This window comes from Manis pentadactyla, chromosome 10 (genome assembly GCF_030020395.1).
Source record: "Manis pentadactyla isolate mManPen7 chromosome 10, mManPen7.hap1, whole genome shotgun sequence".
Taxonomy (NCBI): domain Eukaryota; kingdom Metazoa; phylum Chordata; class Mammalia; order Pholidota; family Manidae; genus Manis; species Manis pentadactyla.
This window is the reverse complement of record NC_080028.1, coordinates 123,126,575-123,147,672: the sequence shown is the minus strand read 5'-3', so window position 1 is coordinate 123,147,672 and position 21,098 is coordinate 123,126,575. Positions and strand designations below refer to the sequence as shown.

General features: G+C 46.3%; 1 protein-coding gene across 36 annotated transcripts in view; it reads left to right on the top strand.

Annotated features, from left to right (window-relative positions):
• RBFOX1 (RNA binding fox-1 homolog 1) overlaps nt 1-21,098 on the top strand; it is a 1,882,478-nt gene that overhangs the window by 1,821,208 nt on the left and 40,172 nt on the right. For 20 of the 36 annotated variants that reach the window (XM_057487615.1, XM_057487611.1, XM_057487613.1 and 17 more), the window contains 2 exons: nt 3,802-3,934; nt 13,539-13,578. In XM_057487615.1, the coding sequence (XP_057343598.1) occupies nt 3,802-3,934; nt 13,539-13,578 (173 nt within the window). Of the gene's footprint in view, nt 1-3,801; nt 3,935-13,538; nt 13,579-19,069; nt 19,113-21,098 lie in introns of all 36 variants that reach the window. The other 16 variants (XR_008992289.1, XM_057487606.1, XM_057487609.1 and 13 more) reach the window with 2 other exon arrangements.

Here is a 21,098-nt window from a genome sequence, read left to right as displayed (position 1 = left end):
GGAAAGTTTGAGTCCTGCTTTTCCCCAGAACAAGAAACCAATCTTCAAATCCCAACATTGTGGAGCCATAAAAGTGGATTTTACTGAATTGAGGGTTTGCAGTAAGTCCAAGTGTGATACATTTCTCCAAGCCATCTCCCTTTTCATCAGAATCACATATATTCCAAGTCTGGTCACTCTTCGTATGGAAATTAATTCTACGGAGATCATGACTGGGGTCCAGTTGTACCTTTTGCATACTGTTTATCTGCAAAGACTGGGCGGGACACTTCGAATAGAGGACAGCGTTATGGGAGGTGGAAGGTGAAGAGGCAGGGTCTCTACTCTCCCAGAAAGGACTACCGTCGGTTAACCAGCAAAGGGCCTCCGGGCACAGTGTTAGGTACCAGACACCTGCTTGCTGTTGCACAGTCTTGTGAAGCAACCAGCAGGTGGAGTTCACCCCGTGGAGCATGTATTCTAGCAATAGGGAGGCTCTTGGTCCATTTCCATGTTCGAGCTGCCTGGTGGCTAGCACATCAGGGGAGCCCCATGGTGGCCTCCTTCAGAAGGTGATTAGAAAATAAGGGAAGGAAGGGAGGGAGGGAGGGAAGGGGAGAGGCAGGCAGAGGAGCCAGGTAAGAAGAAAGGAGAGAGGGAACAAAGTCCACGAATCGTGAGGACTGACTGGAGACCTTGGCCTGCTCTAGAGTGGCAATAAGAAAGAGAAAGCTGAGCAAACCACAGCTGGGAGAGGCGTCCTTTCTCCAGGAAGCCTCTGGTCCAAAGCATGAACTATGGAACCTCTCAGTTTGTTTGCCTAAGGGTACTTGGCCTCCCAGAAGAGTGATACCCAAGCCAGGAGTTGATCTGTAGTCCTTCTGTGTTCCTTTGACAAAACAGGAGTCCCTCTAACGTGTCCTACTTGGAAGAGCCCAAACAGACTTGTGTTAAGACCCGTAAATACCTTAGCCTTCACCCCCACCCACCCGAGACATTGCCACCCTGTAACAAAACGACATCCTGGCTGTACGCTTAGCAGCTTGTTGCCCCCCTTGCCATGCTGCCGAGCTTCTATTTCGTGTTATATCTCAACATCTAAATCCTCCAAGAATGATTGTAAAGCCTGCTTGTCGCTGAGAGGGATCTTGTCCCGCTCGCTCCGCACTGCTGCCAGCGATAATGAATGGGTCAGCGTAATTACCGTGTTTTCTCACACAGGCAGCCAGCTGCTCTGCCAGATTGTGAATTTTTCATTTTCTTTATTTCAAAATCCAGGGCGTTCCTCTGCAAACTTAATATTTGAACCGTGGCAAGATAGAGTCAGAGTCAGAGCTCCTTCACTTTCTTCCTAGTCCTGAAGCCAACGTCTCATATCTCATTACTTCCGGGCTTTTACAATATTGGGACTTCCTCTCTCTCCCCATTAAGGTCGACACCTCTCTACAATTTCAAGTGCATTAGTTGAAACCCTAGCCAGGAAACACGAGTGCTAAGGGGGCTGGCAAGCTGAGAGTTAAGTACAGCTGCATGGTTTGCATTTAACAATTAAAAGAACAGGTTAAAAATAGCCTGTATGGGTTTCTTGGGCACAAATAGAAAGATGAAATCATTCTGGCTTGTTCTACAATCCTAGCATTTTACCTGCATTGTGAGAGAGAGATGGCAGAGTCCCTGAAGCAGGCCGGTGGGTCGCCACTCAAGAATGCACAGGGAATTCCAGATTGCCAGTCCGTCTTCGTTTCCAGTTCCAGGCTTATATTCCAGGCCATGCAGACTCAGGAGGTGCTGGAGGCTTGGGAATGGCTTCCGCAGGAAACCCCACTGCCTTCATCTGGCTCCCTGCCCCCACCATGCAAACATACTCTGCCCAAGGGGAGAGATGAGGTGGAAGGCTTGTCTTCCTGCATGTGCAGCAAGAAGGGGAAGGGCCCTTCCTGGCAGTTTGGATATAGGTGGAGACAACTTGAACACAATATGAAATATGCCTTGCGAGGTCAGGCGTTCTGGAAAATACTCCTCCTGGGAAAGTGAGCTCTGGATGTGCTGGGCTACCTATGGTAAAGCGTGTCCTTTCTTGTAAGGCCATCACTCTACCCAGATGCCTTCATGCTTAAATCACAGCATGAGAAGCTCAGTGTCCCTCCCAGCCTTGCATGGCATTACAAACACTGTAGGACCCCCAGGAGGGACAGAGCAGAAGAGGGAGGTGGTGGAGGGGTGCCCCATTGCACCCTGGTTCATTTCCTTTCTCCCTCTCTGGAAACCCTCCAAGCTCCTGGGAGGTAAGCGGGATGAGAGAAGAAACTGGCAGAAGGGGAGGTTTACTGCCGACAAGTCATCTGCCAGATCGCAGCTTTGTCCGTCTGTTCATGTACTTCCGCTGTCCTCCATTCAGTCCAGTGTCTGGTATTCAGTGCCTACTGTGGATAAAGTCACAGGGCTTCCGCTGACCTGGGGAGACCCGGGGAGACGTGGATGGGAATGGGCCGCGGAAGGAGGCTGCAAGGAACTTGCAGACTAAGAGGAGAGAGGAAACATTAATGACTGGGTCCTCCAGCCAGTACCTCTGAGAGCTTGGAGGCTCTGCAAAGTGAGAAGCTCCTGGGAAAATGGAGTTTGGAGGTGCTTGGTTAGTAACTCCATGGTGAAGCACTGACACTTCCACAGAGCTTTCTGAGCCTTTCACGTTTATCTCCTGGGACTGGGCTTTCCCAAGTGTACTTTCCCAGGGCATCACCCCCTCCCTCCACGGGATGAAGTTTGGGTGACACTGAACTAAGACGGGCATGGTGAGCAGAGTGAGAGCCCAGGAGACCCAGAGAAATGGAGCCAGAAGGCACAGTGATTTCCTGCAGGCGTCACGGGCCCTGATGTGACGGGACCTGCAGGAATCCTGGAAGATGGGTCTCCCCAGGTCGTCCTGCTGCATGCACCTTCCCTCCAGGGAAGAAAACTCTGCCCACACCCTGTTCTCATGAGTTGAGTTCCCAGATTTTTTATTATGGTTGTGGTGTATGTTTTACAGTCTGTATATGTGGTTAGGGGGCTGATAGGAACTTGGTGACAATTTGTTTCTTGGTGCATGAGGGGTTTGTACACTGACAACACTTGCATGTGCATGTAGGAACCCTGGAATTCAATTTAAAATGTTTAACAAGCAATATATGCACGTAAAAGGCAATGTGGGACATAAATGAAAATCTACAGACAGTTAACACAGGTCAGCCCTAGAGATAACTATGAACACATTGAACTGTGGATATGTATATGCAGTTATATACATATGTGCACACATACACACACATAAATATGCATATCACACATGTGTACACATGTACATGCATATATATATACACACACATTATATTGTGTGTGTAGACAATATACCCACATATATATATATATGTAATCACTTGCCTATGCACACACAGGTACATGTGCATATGTGCACACACACATCTGTACACTGTGTGCTCAGACACACATATAAATATATATTACAATATACAGATGTATGTATGTGAGTAGATGGACGGTGTTAGGAACACATTGCACATACACAGTGCAGTAAACCTTTTTAACATTGCAGTTTGTCATTTACCGTGTGCCCTGGGGCCCAGGGACCTCTGTCTGTGCTAGCCCTTCCTCCCAGGAGTGGCCCTGGCCTCCTTCCTACCGCCCCCCTTCAGGACCCTGACTCCTGGAAGGGGGCAGGTGCCCAGCCTCGGCCTGCAGGAGGAAGGCTCCGGTGGCAGTTTCCCTCCGTGGCAGGTGTGCTTCTGAAAGCTTTGCTCTGCTCTCTCCTCTCTCGCCCTGCAGTGCCCGGCTTCCCGTATCCAGCCGCCACCGCCGCGGCCGCCTACCGAGGGGCGCACCTGCGAGGCCGCGGGCGCACCGTGTACAACACCTTCCGGGCTGCAGCGCCCCCGCCGCCGATCCCGGCCTACGGCGGGTAAGTGGGGCAGCCTCGCGGCGGGCCTCCCTGCACCAGCCCCCTCCTGTTTGTGCGCGCATGCTGGTCTTGACTACCTCACCAGAACCGCCCCAGCATGCAGCCCGGCGCGCCTGCCGTGGAGCACCTTGCAAAGAGTATTGAAAAATGAGTGTAATTTGTCCTGTCATGGTTGGTGCCTTTAAGCATTCTACATGTCACATGTTGTTATGTAAATTCTCTTTGAGACTGAATGCTGGAGAACAGAGAAATGGTTACAGCCAAAGATATATTTCTGATGATTGCAAACATCTGGTTATTAAGGAGATTGGATCACATTTGCCCTTTGAATCCGTCCATGGAGGGACATGAGGTTTTCAAACCTAAAAAAAAAATCACTGGGGCGGTCTTGCTCCCTTCCCCAGAGACACCTGGCGCTCCCAGGTTTATGAACCGTTGGCTGAGAAGAGAAAATTAGCTGTGGAGTCCAGTGCAAGCATGCAATAGTTCAAACTAAACTGGAATTAAGACTTGTTTTACTTTGATTTTCCAAAATGGCATTTGCCTTCCGTTCCCCTCAGCAAGGAAATGCAGATAAATTGGTTCCCCGTTGCCAGTTTGGGGTTTCTGTGCGTGGACTTTGCTATTTCCAAGTGACTGGCTAGGAGTGGTGGTGAATGTCCAGAAATGATGGTACAGGGCTGGTAGGCTGCAACCCCCAAATGCCATCCGTCTTGCCTTCCAGTTAAGGGATGATACTCTTAGAACATTCTGGCACTCCTGGTGTCAGGGAGAGAGGGGTCTCTAAAGCAGTGGTCCCCAGGGACATTAGGAATATCGGGGGGAGCCTTTGGTTGTGACAGAGGGACAGTGTGATGGCATCTCATGGGTGGAGGCCAGGGCTGCTGCTGAACGTGTGCAGGGCACAGGCGGGCCCCCACAACACAGAGAGCTATCAGGCCCCAAATAGCAAGAGCGCGACCCTAAGGAAAACTCAGCTGTGCCCTCGACCGTCTGGCGTGAGGCTTTCCCTGTCAGTGACTGGCTTTCTGGTCTGTATAAAGAACATGGCTGCCTCCGGGACTGGGTGAAAAGGGTTTTATGCATTCCCTACAGCCCTGTTGCTTATAGGGCTTTTAGCAAACCTGAGTGAGCCCAGATCACCTCTCTGTTATATTGGAGACGAAGGGAACCATTCTTTCTTCATTATTTATTCGTAGGACACCCATTCCGAAGGGGAGCATTGTAAGCGTTTCAAAAACAAAAGCAATGAGACAAGTTAAGAATATCAAGAAATGAAACTGGATAGGGTGAACCAGGGGAGAAACTGAAGGCAGAGAAATAAGTGGCATCCGTTGTTTCTTGCTGTTAGAGAGTTGGGTCAGTTCTGAGTTCCCTAGTGGACAAAACACAAGCAAAACAAATATTTTTTTTCACGGTGGATGAGACCAAACCGAAGACAGATTTGCCCTCAGTTCTTCCTGCCCTGCAAAACGAAAACATCTGTGTGTCCCAAGCCTCATGCATCTGACCAGGGGAGAGAAGGACTCACTGATAGTGTAATCGTTATCTCTGGCACTACCATGTTAAGCCCATCTTCTAGACCCAGAGATGCAGAAATAAAGATTTGTTACTCCCAAGGTCACGTAATGCGTTACAAAGGGAAAAAAAAAAGAAAAGAAAAGAAAAGAAAACCCACCAAGTTACCCTCTAGGCTCATGTAATTACTAAAGCGAAATTCATAAGCCATAAATGTAAGATTGAATGTTTATACCCATATTAGTTTATCTGAAAATTGTCATCTTATCTTCAAAGATGGTAATTGGAGCTTTTTGGTACATGTACCCTCAGTATCTCACTATTGAACAGGAAAAAAAAATGAGGTAAAATTATATGGCTTATCCTCACATGAACAACTTGTAAAAATCTCAAAATAACACACCTGCCGTAAAACTGAAATTTGCTAACTTATAATGAACTTGCTCTTTGCCGGGAATAACCAGGCATAACTCATTAATGCCACATTCACCGGGGAGACACAGACCGTTTACAAGAGGCTGGTTGGGGGTGTGTATGTGCATGTCCGCACGCTCTGTAAGGGCAAAGGGCTGGCTGCAAAGAAGGAAATTCAATAAGTTGCCCGGGTGTTTTGCCGTATTACTCACCGCGCGGAGTGCACTGCCCCCAAATGAAATGTGAACTGTGAACCCAGCATTTTAAATGAAGGTTTCTCTTTTCCTCTGCTTGTTTGACTTAGGCTGCAGGAGATTCATTTTGCAAAGTTGCAGAGCAGATTACAACCCAGAGCAGACATTGGCTGGAGTACAGAGGGCCTTGATCTTGAGTTGAGCCGAAGCAAATAGCACAGAGGTGGGAAACCCGCTCCCGTTTCCAGGAAGTGGCATTATCAGGATTCGGGTGGGCCAGGAGATAGGGCGGATTTCCTGTAACTGCCTCCAAAGTCGTTGGGAGGAAGATCTATAGATTTGATTAATGTCTTTACTCTAGTCCAGTTCAGCTCAACAGCCCTTTTCTCAGCTTCCCACACTGTTTGCACAAAGGCCACTGAGGCCACTGGCACCTTCGGGGGGTCTTCTGCTACCACAGAAGTGAAGGATTCCAGTAAATGTCATGAGTGATAAGTAGGGTGTTGTGTGAGCACCACGGAAGGGCCCCTAGCTTGGCTTGGGTGTTCAGAGAGGGCTTTCCAGAAGAAAAGAGATAGAGGATACATCTAAGTCCGGTCATCTCCTAAGTTGCCGCGTGATGACATTCTGTGATTCTCCCTCACATGCAGCGACTCCCGTCTTTTCTAAGCCATCACCTCTCAAGCTGCATTTATTAAGGAGGAATTTATTTCCCGCATGGGCCGTGGCCAAGTAAACCTCCATTCTTCATGAAGTCTCTAATATGAATAGGCTTTGTTACTAAAATTCCAAACAAAAAATGTGTCATTCATCCTATGCCTGTGAAGGTGTGCCTATTTTTTTTTTTCCTGAGAGATTGAAAGTGCAGTGGAACCTCCATGGCTACTTTTGTGGAGCCTTGGGTGACCCACGGAGCTATCCAACACAAACACCGTCCGACAGAAGGATTCACCAAGGGTGGCCCTAAATTCTTCCATCTCCTCTCACTGGTCTCGTTTTCCCTTTTCCCCTCCACATCCTGATATTGTCTGTAACCTCCCCCAGCAAGTAGAGCATAGGCTTTGGAGAGGCCCCGTGCCCTTCTTACTCACACGGCTAACTAGAAACTTCGTGAGACAATGATACATGATCATTCCCTCTAGTTGGGAGGGCAGTGAGGGCTCTGCTTGGATCACGGAGGGACCGTAGGAAAGCGTGGAAAACCCTAGACGGAGCCAGCCAACTCCCTCCTGATTGTCAGCTGACAAGAGGATGAAAGGAGGAGACCGTATGAAGTTGCACCTTTGTAAGCTCCGTCTCATGACACGTGTGTAGTGAGCTCTAGCAACTGTCCAGGCTGGTGCAGTTTTTGACCTAATGGCAGCCCATACTCCTCTCTTTCCTGAGGTCTCCTTTGGCTCGTGCCAAGTATCCAGGCAAATTCTCTCTTACCCTCTGTGCATCCCTTACCCCTTTGCTGGGAGTTATCTGCAGATCACAGACCTCCGTTGCCCACAGGTCCAGGGATGGCTTTGGAGAGAGGCATCTTAGCAGTTCCTGGGATATTTAGCTCACAGATAAAATACCAACTAGTGAATGGTTTCAGAAGGAGCTGTGGGCCAGGTCTTTGATGGTTCTTACATTTGATCCTGGAGTCAGTTTCAGTAGAGAACCCACAATGTCCAGTCTGTCTTCCTAGGACTCACATGCGGGAGAAATTACCCACTGAGTAACTGCCATCCAATAGACTTGCAGACTGGCGATCTGTGCATGGAGATGCCAGGTGGGAGAACTGGAGACGTGCCCCCTCGGACTCAGTACGAAATCTGATTTTAGAAGATGGCATAAAATCCCAGTCCCCTTCCCAAAGGAACCCCATGAGATTGGCCTCACCAAGTTCTTGTTCTTAATTAAGGAGTCAATTAATCATTAAACAGCTATTTACCAAGTGCCTGCTACGCCCCGTGCATATTGCATGGGGGGTACAGCAAGGGGCTATAATGGAGCACCGGAGGAGATTTTTTAAATTTATTATTATTCTAAATTAAGCATCCAGCATCTTCTATAGGGTTTCAGTCTTGGTTTCCTGGGGTATCTTTGAGGAAGGTATTCTGTACTTTCTCAGGTAATTCATTATAACAAATTTTTGTAGAACTTCTCAGAGTTACCTTGAGAAGTGTTTGAGGAGACTCTGTGATACTTTGTGTAGAGAAAAGGTAGGATTAGTATCCCCGGAGAAAAGTTTTCTTTAAATTGGCCAGTGCAAGAATGAAACCCACACACAGATCCTTTGGGAATACTTCCGGGTTAGGTCCTAAAATAGCCTCTGACTACAGCCTCTAGCACTCTATGTACTTACCTTTTGTCTATAAATCAACCATGCTCTTTGATTCAATTTTTAAATATTTAATCCTCAGACTGTATTATCTGATGCTTAGAAATTTCATCATTTAATAGAAACATTAGGAACTAAAGTAATCGTCACTCATTCTTGGAATACTTTCCAGAATTATCTGTATGTTTGTGTTCATTTTTCATGTGAATTCTTGCTCAAATCCGAATCCAGTCTTAAAATGTAACCACTCGGATTAAAAAAAAAATTCTCTTGAGTGCATTTATAGATGAGCACCATAAATTGGTGGTTCTTAAAATTTTTTTTTAGGAGAGGGGACAGTGGAATGTCACAGGTGCATTTGATAGTCTAATTTAAAATGTGTTTTCCCTAAAAAAATGTAGGTGTACACACACACACACACACACAGAATTCCATACAAGTGTCAGGGAATTCATGGACCCAGCTGATATTTATTCAAAAACAGCTAGATTTGAACTCATTAAAAATTTAATTTCTTTTCCAGTTGGAAGGGGCAGTAATGTAGAACAGTTTTAAATAACCTTTCCTTCAACAATATACTTGTGGTTGGGATGTATTATATTACACAAACAGATTGTATAGTTTGGGCATCCTATATATTTTCTTTCTTTCCTTTTTTTTAAAAAAGTAAAGTGATTTGCTATAGTGCAATCATTCCCTGCTTGCATTCACCCAAATATTTAACTGCTGTTATTACCTTTGTAAGAAAATGAGATGCGCATTTGCATTATGTTCTTGCAAATGCATATTGCAGTCCCAAAGTGACTGACAAGCAATACAATTACCTTTGCACGGCCACACAGACCGCCTCTGCATTAAAATTGGGCTGCACCTGTTCAATGCATGCTGGCGACTCCCTTCTCGTAGAGCTGGGCTGTGGTTCATTTATCTATAGATGCATACTAGACTTTGACCCTGCCCTTTTCTGCCTACGTATCTGAGATTTTAAGTGCACCTGTTTCACAGGGCTTTAAAAAGTGTTTGGATACATTCTTGGAAACCAACATGAGACTTTGTAAGAGCTTTCCAACAACCAGCTCCTGCTTAGAGGGGACCTAAGAGGCTGACCTTCACGGTTGTCTCACGTGTAAAGTAAAACAATGTGTGGAGGCTGGTGTTCCATAGAGCAATGAGTCTATTAATCCTTGGACCAGCAGCATCTGCATCACCTGCTACTGAAAAATACAAGTTCTTAGACCTCTGTCCAGTCCTATTGATTCAGAACCTCTGGGTCGGGTGTGGGGCCCGGCCATCCACGTTGTGACAAGCCCTCGTGTGACTCAGATGTGCCCTGACATCTGACCACTGCTGCCTGCCTTAGCAGTTCAAAGTCAGGGCTGTGGAGCCATGACTACGTGGGCTAGAATCGTGGCTTTCTCAGTACTTAGCATTCTTCATTTTAGCTTCTTTATGTCTAAAGAAGCGATAATAGTATCCAACTCATAGAGGAATCGTGCGGATTCAGCAGGGTAAGGACTAGGGGCTGATGCATGGGCCTCGCTGTATAAGGGGGAGAAGGGTGTTTGTACTGTGCTGTTACCAGCAGTTGAGGGGAAAACACAGCATTCGGTGAAGCTGATGGCCCAAAGGGGGGCACAGCCCTGTCGGCCCCTTGGCTGTCAGAGTTCTCAGCAGAGTAGATCACTTTCCCTCTCATTCATTTCTCTCCAGCGCGTGCTGGTGCTGCATTCTTTGGGCACAAGCAGTCCCTGCCTGGGATGGTTCGTAATAGCATCTGGGATCCTCACTTCCCTTTCTCGGGAGGCCACTAGTTTTTCCTGGGCCTCTGGACCCCGCCAGGCTCAAAATGTTGACCTTCCTGCAGGCCCTGCAAAGAGCCCGGGACCCTCTAGACACTGAGGCTAGCCCGGGCTGTTCCTACCTGCCTCTCTATCTGGCTGAGGCTCAGAGATGCCCAGGGCACTTGCTGAGGTGCCCTCAGGCTCTGCTGCACGCTCCTGCTCCTTCCATGACCCGTTCAGAGCCCCTTGCTTCCTCTCGCCGCCACACACATCACAGCTGCAGCCTCACATTTACGCACGTGGCTTTGTGACTCCGCCCCCCGCTTCCTGTAAGCACCCCGCGGGCAGGGCTGGGGGTGGCCTCGGCCTGCTGGTATAATGGTTGGAGTAGAGTGAGCATTTCCATAGCAGAGCAATGGCACCCATCACTCAATTGGAGCTTGTCAAGAGGAGGACACTAGATCACATTTTCACGCTGGTTATCCGTCTCATAATGTGGGATGTCTGAGTCCCAACGTAATTTTCCACGGCCCCCGGTGGAGGGCAATGCGTGGCAACCGGCTCACCTGTACCGAACAAAGGTAAACATCAGCGCCTGCTGTCATCTCGCTGCTGGAAGCTGTGGTGCCGGCAGGCGTGACATGAAGGCAGGCAGCTGGCAGCACGTGGGAGCTTGTCCTGGTGAAAGAAGGGGCCGCTTTCCCAGCCAGAGCTCAGCCTCAGTCACTGCTGGTCCCACCTTGTGCCCATTGGAACAGCCCCCCAAGCTGTAAGCTCTGCTTTTCTCTCCATTATTCTCAGAAGAGCAGACACGGACCACTATAAATATTTAGAAAAAGGCATTGCTTCCCATCTTTAAATATATATTAACACTTGGTTAAAATTTCAATATTTTGTGCATGCCTGGATCACCTCCCATCTAGCCTCTGGCCCAGGTCTCCTGATTCAAAGCCCCATTTTTGAACCTCATTCCCCCTCCCCTCCTCCTAAGCCATTACGGAATCCTGCTCTGTGTCACCTTCTGTCCCCAACTAGTGCCCACCTCCCCTTTAAAACAGGGGCAGTATTCACCCAATAGGGGTTGTACATCTTCTAGGTGAGAAGTAATGGGTTAGACATGAGGGGAGCAATCCATGCAACTTCCGAGGCCAAATGAGGCAGACACACAGATACTTTTAGTATGAGCTGGGTGGTAGTGAGCGACCCAAGGGAAGGTTGGAGAAAAGTGATGTAGGCATTTCCAGGAGGGAGAGAAACTGCTTCGGGTGGACGTTAGCTAAAGCACATAGAGACAGCGACGTTCTGTTAGGGCTGCAGTATGCAGCACTTGGCACACATTATCTCACTGAATCCTCCCCTGCCGTGGGCACTTACTAACCTCTTTCCCTGTTGTAAGTGAAGCTCGGGTAGCCTAGATATTAGTCCAAGGGCACATGCTGCTGGTTGGTGAGGCTGTGACCCAGGGTCCCATGTGGTTCCCATCTGACTTGGCTCTTGAATGGCTATCTGCTTCTGGATGAGGACGCTGGGAGAAAGGGCCTTCCCAGCCCAAGGAAGTGACGTGCAGAGGCATCATGACGTGCAGGAACCCGGCGGAAGCTCTTCTGATACCCCAAATGATCGGCTCTGTGGGTCTGGGCCCAAACAAGTATGTGTTCCTCTCCCCTGTTTCATCAGAGCTGTTGGCAAGGCCTGTCGGCAGGGGCTGGCCCCACCTTCTGACCCCCAAGGGACACCATATTTTTATGTTGGAAATGCTGAAAGAGAATTCAGAGCCTATAGCTGAGCGTAGTGGATCAGGGCTTTACGCTGCTTGACAAGTGTTCTCTTGAACTGTAGCCCCCTCGGATCACAATGAAAACAGCTGAGAGTGGCTCCTGCCAACCTCCTTAGTGGGTGAAATCCCGGCCACATTCTTAAGGATAATGGTCCTTGGGGTTCAGCCGATCCACTCTGAAAAGCTCTGAGAGGCACACTGTGGTGTTCTCCAGCAAGCCAGTGTCACCGCGTGTGTGCGCGTGTGTGTGTGTGTTGTGAAGTGCCTTCCCATGGCTCCGTATGCTTGGCTTATGCGTGGGTTCCACTACTGAGACCTGCCAGCATCCCTGTGGCGATCATAGCTGCGCTTCTGTTAGAACCCAAGTTCCATTCGACGGTGGGGCTCATGGGTCATTTGCCAGAATCATGAATCATCTATAAACTCCATGGGGAGACAGCAGGGAAGGTCATTAATCCCAACTACCATCCTTTGGAAAATGTGCCCTTAGAAACACGTGCTTCTGTAGTCAGGATGTCCAGGGATCCTCACAGAAGCCTGTGAGGGGTGCAGGCTGCATATGATCCTCATTAAACCCACTTTCATGCTTAGAAATTTTAAGTCAGTTTCCTGAGATCACATAGCTGTGAGCTTCTCTTCCTGGCTGTTTCATTCAAGGTAAACCAAGAAACTTCTGGAGAAATCCAGGACCCTTCTATTCCCCTCCTAGGAAGTCCCTTCTCTTTGGGATGTCTATATGAACAGTGATCAGAAGGCAGTTTGAGGCCAGGCTTGTTCAGTCATAATGTGGGGCTTTGCCGAGTCTGAATATGATCCATGTGAAATACACACATGTGCACACATACATACATATGAACACACACATGTACACAGATATGCAAGCACTACCATACATATCATATACACAAGCATGCACACACTTACACGGGCATGGCTTACACATGCACTGATATATACACACTGACACACACATCCATTTGCATACACACACAAAGTGCACACACATACACACATGCACGTGTTCATACACATGTATAATTGGATATACTTGCCTATATGTACTGTTAAAGACGGGCACATGGAATTACCAAACATAACATTATAGTGTGAAACAATATAGAAGAAAATGTCTGGAATCATTGCCCAGCACTCCTGAGGCTGTTCACCCAACACCCAATGGAAAATGCAGTAATCTGGGCTCCCCACCCTTATCAATCATGTATTTTAAGCAGGTGATTGTTTTTTTTCTTTTCTGGCAGGGGAGCAATGTGGTTTGACTGAATGTAAACTCCAACCCTGCTGTCTGTCTGGGCCACTTAAACCTCATTCCTCTTTGCGTTTCTGTACCCACTCCTGAAAGAGTGGGGCATCTGGTGCCTGGCACGCCACCATGTCCTGATGCTGGGCCGCGCCCGGACACCAGCCCAGTTCTCTCAGTCTGATTGACGGCTGTTGCTCCAAACTCCTTAACCAATGTGAAAACTCTCCTCGGCTCCTGTGTTTCGGCTCCTGTGACCAGACTAACTTGGCCAGTGTGGGGGTTGGTGTGTGTGCATGGGGAAATGCACTAATATGGATGTTTTTCTTTGTGTGTGCGCCCTCGCAGTGTTGTTTACCAGGATGGATTTTATGGTGCAGACATTTATGTAAGTATTCATGAACGTGCATGCCATCCTTGTTTCCTCCCAGAGTCATTCTTTTTACAAGTTTGCTGCGAATTTCTCTCCTTGGAGCTGTCCATGACCTCTTTCTGGTCTGTGGGAGAGAGTCCAGGGGTCACGGCCATCACGAGCTGCAGAGTGAGTGGCCTTCACTCCTTAGCTTCAGGAGACATGCAGCCCCACCCCCGCAAAAAAAGACGGCATTTCTCTGATGTCAAATTAAAGAAGCCCCCCCCACCAAACACATCCCACCCCCCCAAAGAATTCTCTCCAAAGTTCTCAGTATTGTCTATGTGTTTTCTGTATAATATTTAGGATACCAGCTGCTGTAACCAGCTGTAGAGGGTTAAAAGATATTTTCATGGCTGAATTTGTCGATGTTTTCTTGTAAGTACATTTGTTTATGACAACACCCCTAGAAAGACAGACACACACACACACTGGCTCTCTCTATGTCTCTGTCTCTCCCCCACCCTCCATGGGTGATTGGAAGCAAAAAAACACCTCCTTTTAGCAAGATTTTAGCAAGAAACGTCTCCTAACAAAATGTATGCCAATCGATCATTAAATTATTATTATCTCCAACCTCTTATTCCCTCCATTTCCTCAAAACTGTGATCCAACTTAGAACTGTTTGTTAAATGTAGAATCATTTGTTAAATAGTACTACTTCATCAAGCTTTCCACTTTTAGAAAAGAAGAGGATGTTTCTCATTAGGGACCATCTCGTAGGGACCATAATTAAATGTATTTACATCGATCTACAGGTCGTTACTCTCCCACGTTATGATATTAGCAGCAATGCTATAAAAATGACTTGGAATAAACACAGTTTAAAATAAACAGGTGGGACTGGGGGTATTTTCTAAACCGCATACTTTTTTATTACTCGTGACCTCAAATGAGTTCCATGGTGTCACATTATTGTTTCATAGGCTAGAGCACACAAAAGTACAACCATATTTCTGATCAAATTGATGTCATTTACTAGAAAATGGAAAAGACATCATCTATTTAATTTTCTTCCTTTTGAATTTCACGTAATTCTAATATTGATACATAGTATTCATTTCCGTCAATGATGAACTCAGTCAAGCTCTCTTATCATTGCACCAAGTACATTTCTTACAGTCTGTGGGCTAGTTTTTTTTTTTCCTAATGAAATGAGTGAACACCTACAAGTCCTTTTTTCACCCCGTGAACAGCCAATTTCCTTTTCTGCGTAGCATAACCCGCTCCTTCTTAAGGCCTCTTTCCCAGACTTCCAGTGCACACCATTATAAACACAGAGGAGGCTGGTGTCCATCCACGTCCTCAGATGCCTCACGAACCCAGACATGCCCCAACTGTAGCCTCCGGAATAAGTACGAACGTGCAGGGAGCTAGGACTACAGTCAGCCTATGTTTAGGGTTTTTTTTTTTTAATGTGAGAAATGGATGGGAGTACAGAAAGGATGGAGACATTTTTTAAAACTCTACCATAAAAACGATCTCCATCATCACCCCCTCTAAGGGAGAAAAAAGTACATGTCACTAAGTTTCGCTAAAAAACCAAAATAGCATATTAGCCATCATTGACTGGGTGTCCACCTCTCTGTACCTGAGTTTCTTCATTGGTTCAAGGACAACCAGTTTCTTGAATTATTAGTTTGTGCTGACTGACGGATATTTCGAATCGGTGTCTTTTCCTTGCTTCCTGGATTTTTGATTAGCAAGAAGTGAAAGCTGCCTGAAGGCAGGGATTGTAGCATCCAGAAGTAAAGAGAATGAATGGACCGGTTAGAGTCATGACAGAGGGTCTGCACGGGTTGGGCCTTAGAGGCCACAAGTGAAAATCCACGAGAATGCGGCAAATGCCGTATACAGAGGGACTCAGAGGAGAACAGATTCACCAGCATCCAGACCAAAGCGGAAAGGGAAATTCCATTCAGGGAGGACTGCTGAAGGAAAGGCCCTGTGTGCTTTAAGTTCCTTTAGGAGCTTTTGTTCCCCACACATTCATATCTGGGTGGAGCCCTGCACCCATCAGTACAGCCCCCCTGCAGGTGTCTGCAATCGGTGCAGACGAAGGGAGTTAAGACACCAGAGAGCATTGCCTCAAGCCCTGAGTTTCCTAGGGTCTAGGTTTAGAAAACTGTTTCTCTTGCCCTTTTCAAGCCAAAAAAATTTTTATATCATTATCCCACTGTTGCTATTATAATAACAATAAAATTTTTCAGGGGCCAGTCCCAAAGGCAAGCAGGCAACAGGAAAACTTCCTGAAATAGGAGCTTAGAGCTCTGCGTACCCAGCACATGCTTCAGTCGTCTTTCCAAGAAAGTGGCTTGGCCTTTCACACCTGCCCGAATACCCTGCTCTGCAAAATGGCCACTTGGAATATTGCCTCTGGGGGGGGGTTGTCCATGGGGAGGACGGGTGAATTAGACTGACCCATTAAGGGAGCAACACGAGGGCTCATAGATAGCCTTAAGTTGATTGAAAGAAAAGAATGTGAGTTTCCTGGACCCCAAAGTTTACAGAGCAGGCTTCACCTTACCTAGCAGTATATTATCATCCTGAATATACTTTTTAAAGCTGCCATCCCTACCTCAGTTGAGATACTGGTATGTTCTGATGAGTAGAAATGTCCCCAAATGCCCCATTTTTTCAAGAAATGATGATTAACTAGGTTCATAGAAAAGCATAGAAGGTTCTATTTTATTTAAAGGAAGCTTCTGACGTGCTCCTTTAATCTCATTAAAAACAGTGCACAATGCATAGGTTTAGGGCAATCCTGACAGGACCTACAACACGTGTTAGACACACTGGCTACCTGTAATAGGTTTGGAGCTCTTATTTCTATTTTATTGGGCAGAGTGGTGAGCTTCTGGCTTTGGAGCCGCCTAAGGAAGGCGGCTGGAAGCCACTCCCATCTCCTCCTACTCCGGTCGCACCCCACCCTGACACCGTGTCTGAAAACCTAGTCGTGACTCTAACACCACGGACGCCAGAGCCACCACAGCCATTCTCTGTGCCCCGCACGTCTCCCTCCCCTTCTCCTTTCTATTGTCCAAGGTCTTTCCATCCCTCCCACATGATGGGATTTTAAGAGACCTGCAGGACCCACAGGATCCCTGCAAATGGCAAGCCCTACCCCTTACCTAGAAGCAGCTCCTTCCTTAACTTGTCAGAGAGGACAGGATGGTGGAGTGGGGGCGAGATGATCATAGATGCCCTGGAATGGTGGGGGGCGTGGGCAGACTTGTTAGGAGATGCCCTGTGCCAGGAGGTAAGGCAAAACCCAGGGAAGCTCGTTTGATCTGAGCACAAAGAGAAAGCAATCTGGTCAGGAACTGAGCCTAGCTGCAGAGGACATGCTGGATGGCCATGCACTGGAGAGGATTCTGAGTCAGAAAGGAGGGTGTGCAAGGTCATTACCTGGGTCCCTTCCACTGTGGACACACACACACACACACACACACACACACACACACACACACACACTTTCATTTCAAAAGACAGGAATTTAGTTTATGCAACCAGCATATCAAATCTACAAGATCATTATCACTGCTTAGTGGAGCTCCCTTCAATACATCCATTTTAATTAAAAAGTGATCAAGTTAAAGAAAGAAAGAATAGTATGTGGTTTTGACAAACTGAAAGTTCCCTGGACCTACAAAGTTATCCATTATGTTTAGGGGTGAAGCTATCAATCTCATAAGGCCGGAATTAACCAAGGAGCTGAATACAAGTGTTGCTTCACTGAATGGAGCCAGGACATGTGTTTTCACCCACTCAGGGACATGTCAAAGGGTGCGGCCTGTGATCAAAAGATAACTATTGAAAATGAAAAGAAGGAAATTTTAGTAGAGCTATTAAAAAAAGGAATTTGCTAGCCATCAGTGGAAAGTAGAATAGGATGGTGGAGTTCAGGGCAGTGGGAAGAAGGGAAGAGAAGACAGGGAGAGGGGAGAGAGAGAGTGAGAGAGAGACAAAGAGAGAGACGGACAGAAAGACAGACAGACAGGGAACTGATATACAATATACATGTTTACCATGTTCCCTTTGGTTAGGAAACCCTAAGCTTTCTAGTCAGTGCAACCATGAGGCTACCTAGCAAATACATCTCAATGAGATTCTAGTGCATTTTTACATCGTTCCTAAATCCTGCTATAACAAATTTCTGGTCGAAACCATGGCTAACCACAGTTATTTCTGAATTCTTGTTACCTTGCCATTCATGGATCTTAAAACAAAGAGGTGTCCTCATGTCACTGATGTTAACATGTAGGCCTAGAAAGTGTAACTTCTCCAAATAAAATCCCAAGGCCTTATCCCTGGGGCCCCGCTGTCAGCAGGAGCCAGCTAGGGATCAGCGTTGGGCTGGCCTGTTGTCACGGGGTGATGGCCCACCGACAAGTTAAACAGCTTGTGGGTGACACACAGGGTATACGTCGCCTGATGCCCTCCTACGCACAGCCCTGAAAGGACTCTCATCACGCACGACCTCCACTTATGTTTTTCAGAGGGGGATAACTTTTTTTTCAAAAATGAGATGAAGTAATTTGTCCAAAACTGTTCCCTGACACTGCAGTTTAAGTCCATGTGGCTACAGAGTTCAACGCTTCAGCGCTGAGCGCACAGAAGGACATCGTTGCCCTCATTGGCCAAATGTTGAGGAATGTGTGAAAAGAAAAAGCACAGGGGGATGTGAGAGAATAATGGAGGGCAGATGGGAGAGCTGGCCGCTGGGGATTAAGATCTCCACTGGAAGCATCCGAAAATTGCTTCCCATTCTGTCCGAGGGTTTTATGGAGGTCTTGTCAGTGTTGAGTTTGAATGAAGTGATATCATATTCATTACACATAAAGAGCAGCTTTCTTTGGCGCAGGTCGCCCCTCACACACAGTTTTCCCAGTCATATGTGAAAATAGCTTTGGTAGCTTCAAGGCGACTGATCAATTGATGAAATGCGATTGTGTTCTCTGTTGTGAGTTGGAATTAAATTTTAAAAACAAACCCACTGCTACACTCGCGGTTGCTTCTGTGCTGTCACCTTACCTGCCTCAGTAATTAGGCATCAAAGTCAAATCCTCAGGTATTCCAGAGAATTCAAATCATGAGATCAAGAGGGAAATTTGTAATCATTAACTTGCACGACTGGAATATTCTTGGAAGAGTGAGAAGCCATGAAAGTATCTTTTTATCTTCTTTAAAAATAAACACAGGGTAAAAATGAACACAAATACATTGAATGTGGTTTGATCCCCACCCCCACCTTCTTGATACTGTAAGTCACAGAGACTCGCTGCTAAAATTATTTGGCAATTCCTGGTTCCTATTTCTGGTCGAATGGGTCAATCTCAGGTCTTAATGAAGTAAGAGAAGCAAACTTGTAAATGAATTGCTCTGGAATTGCTGTCTGACTTAATGGATTTTTCTTTTATTTATTTCGTTTTTGCATTGAAAACATTACATTTCTGTTTCCTTATAGAGTAGTGTATCAAGAGCCTGTGTATGGCAATAAATTGCTGCAGGTATGAAATCCCGGCTGGTGGAAAAACTCATCTCTATGACTGGGGTTTGCTGTGAAATCCTACTAACAAGACAATTCCGGGGAGGGAAGATGTTTTCTAACATAGAAGGAGGAAACACTTAACTGAATTTTCCAGTTTTGATGTCAATTCTTCTAGAATCATGATGCTCAGCCCCAAATATCCCCTGTTTGCCAGGTCATGAGTGTATCACAATGAAGGTCTGGCTTGACTACAAATTTCTTAGCTTAAAATGTATCAGGGCTCAAGGAGTGTAAAATCAATGGGAAGAATTCCAGGGGTTGCATTAAACCAGTTGTCTGGGTAATTTCTTAGGAGATTTCTAGAGTCATCTGAATGAAAAACCTCTTATTTTCCCAGCACTGAGGGTCAGCATAGTTAACATAGCTTGCACTAGTTTCGTTATAGCTTCTTATCAACTTATTTCCACCTATTGCAGTAGCTCTCAGACCTATTTCTCACTGCTGAAATAACTCCCAAATGAATAGGTTTGTAGGAAGAAAAAAGACCCAACACATCCATCAGAGTGTAGCTGGCTGAGTCTCCAAATCTGGTCTATAACCAACCTTAAAGCTGCCAAATAAAATGAAATAAAAGTGTACGACTAAGAATCTCAGTGGGGGTTGGAGGGCTTATCACATGGGTTTCCCTGTGACCTGCAGTCCCATTTTTGTCTGCTTTTAAGTCCATTGCGAAAGTACTTTTTCTTTTTACTGTGAGAATTAATCAAGTTTTAATAAATCTAATACGGTTCTTGGATCTAGGAGAGAACCAAATAATTAGAATTCCCGAGATCAACTTTTATTTTCACATTCTGAAAAAACTGGACTTCTCTTGCCACACTTCAAAACCAGCTGCATTAATTAGGGAGTAATTATTACAGTTACATGTTTCATTCTGCAAATACTCATGTAAATGTTACTTAGTGAATACAATGTTGAGTTACATATATATGTGTGTGTGTGTATACCCATATATATGTACACATATTATACACACACACACACACACACACACACACAGTCCCTTTGTTTTACACCAAGTGAGATCCTTGGGTACTCGCAGAAGGAGAAGGGCCCCATGATGGAGCTTATCATAACCCCTTTAGCTGCACACTTACACTGAAGGGAAACATACACACACAGGTTATGGTCTTACCCACCCCCATGGCCCCCCCAGCACGCAAACATTTCACTTCGCTTCCCAAGTAATTCACCATTTGGATATTAGAGCTCCTTATCCAAAAGTATGCTCTAAAGTGGAAAATGTGATTTCCTTTGTCAAATGACTTGGAGATCCACAAAGCTCATCAATATTGCTTGAGGAAGGCCACAAATGGAATAACCAGGCTCAGTCTGTGTAAAATAGCATTTCCCAAACCTCTTTGGTCTTGGAAGCTTCCTTTTCCTGCCTCTATTCATATCCCACCAAGTGTAAGCTTGAAAATGCTTCCTTGGCATCATTAAAGGTCCTCGTCAGTGACTTCCCGCGACCTCCAAGGGCCTCGCTAATGGAGGAAATGGTTCAGACCATGGGAGGTGGATCTTGGTTGGCCACATGGTGGCGGTAGAGGCAGGAGGGGGAAATTCATAACGGCCATTTCAAATTTATATTTTATATAAGGTCACATTTATATTTGGCCGCCCAGCCTGTGAAGAAATGAGTGCGTTTTGTGAGTAGGGAGTGTAGAACTTCACATTGTGTTTATCATCCCTTTTCCTTTGCTTTTGGTGGTGAAAAAAATCTCCTTGTCAAGGACACATTTTTTTTGTTGTTCGGTCTGGAAGGACCCATTTCAACATGAACTCGATTTTGTGCCAGCAAATGGGAGTGAGCGCTCCTTTTTCCGACATCACCATAGAACCTTGCAGAAGCTCTGGCTATGCTCAGCGAGCTGCAAAATATGGAGCAATAAAATTGATTAGAGTCACCTGTTAGAAAGGCAAATTAAAGCAATTTGTATTTTTT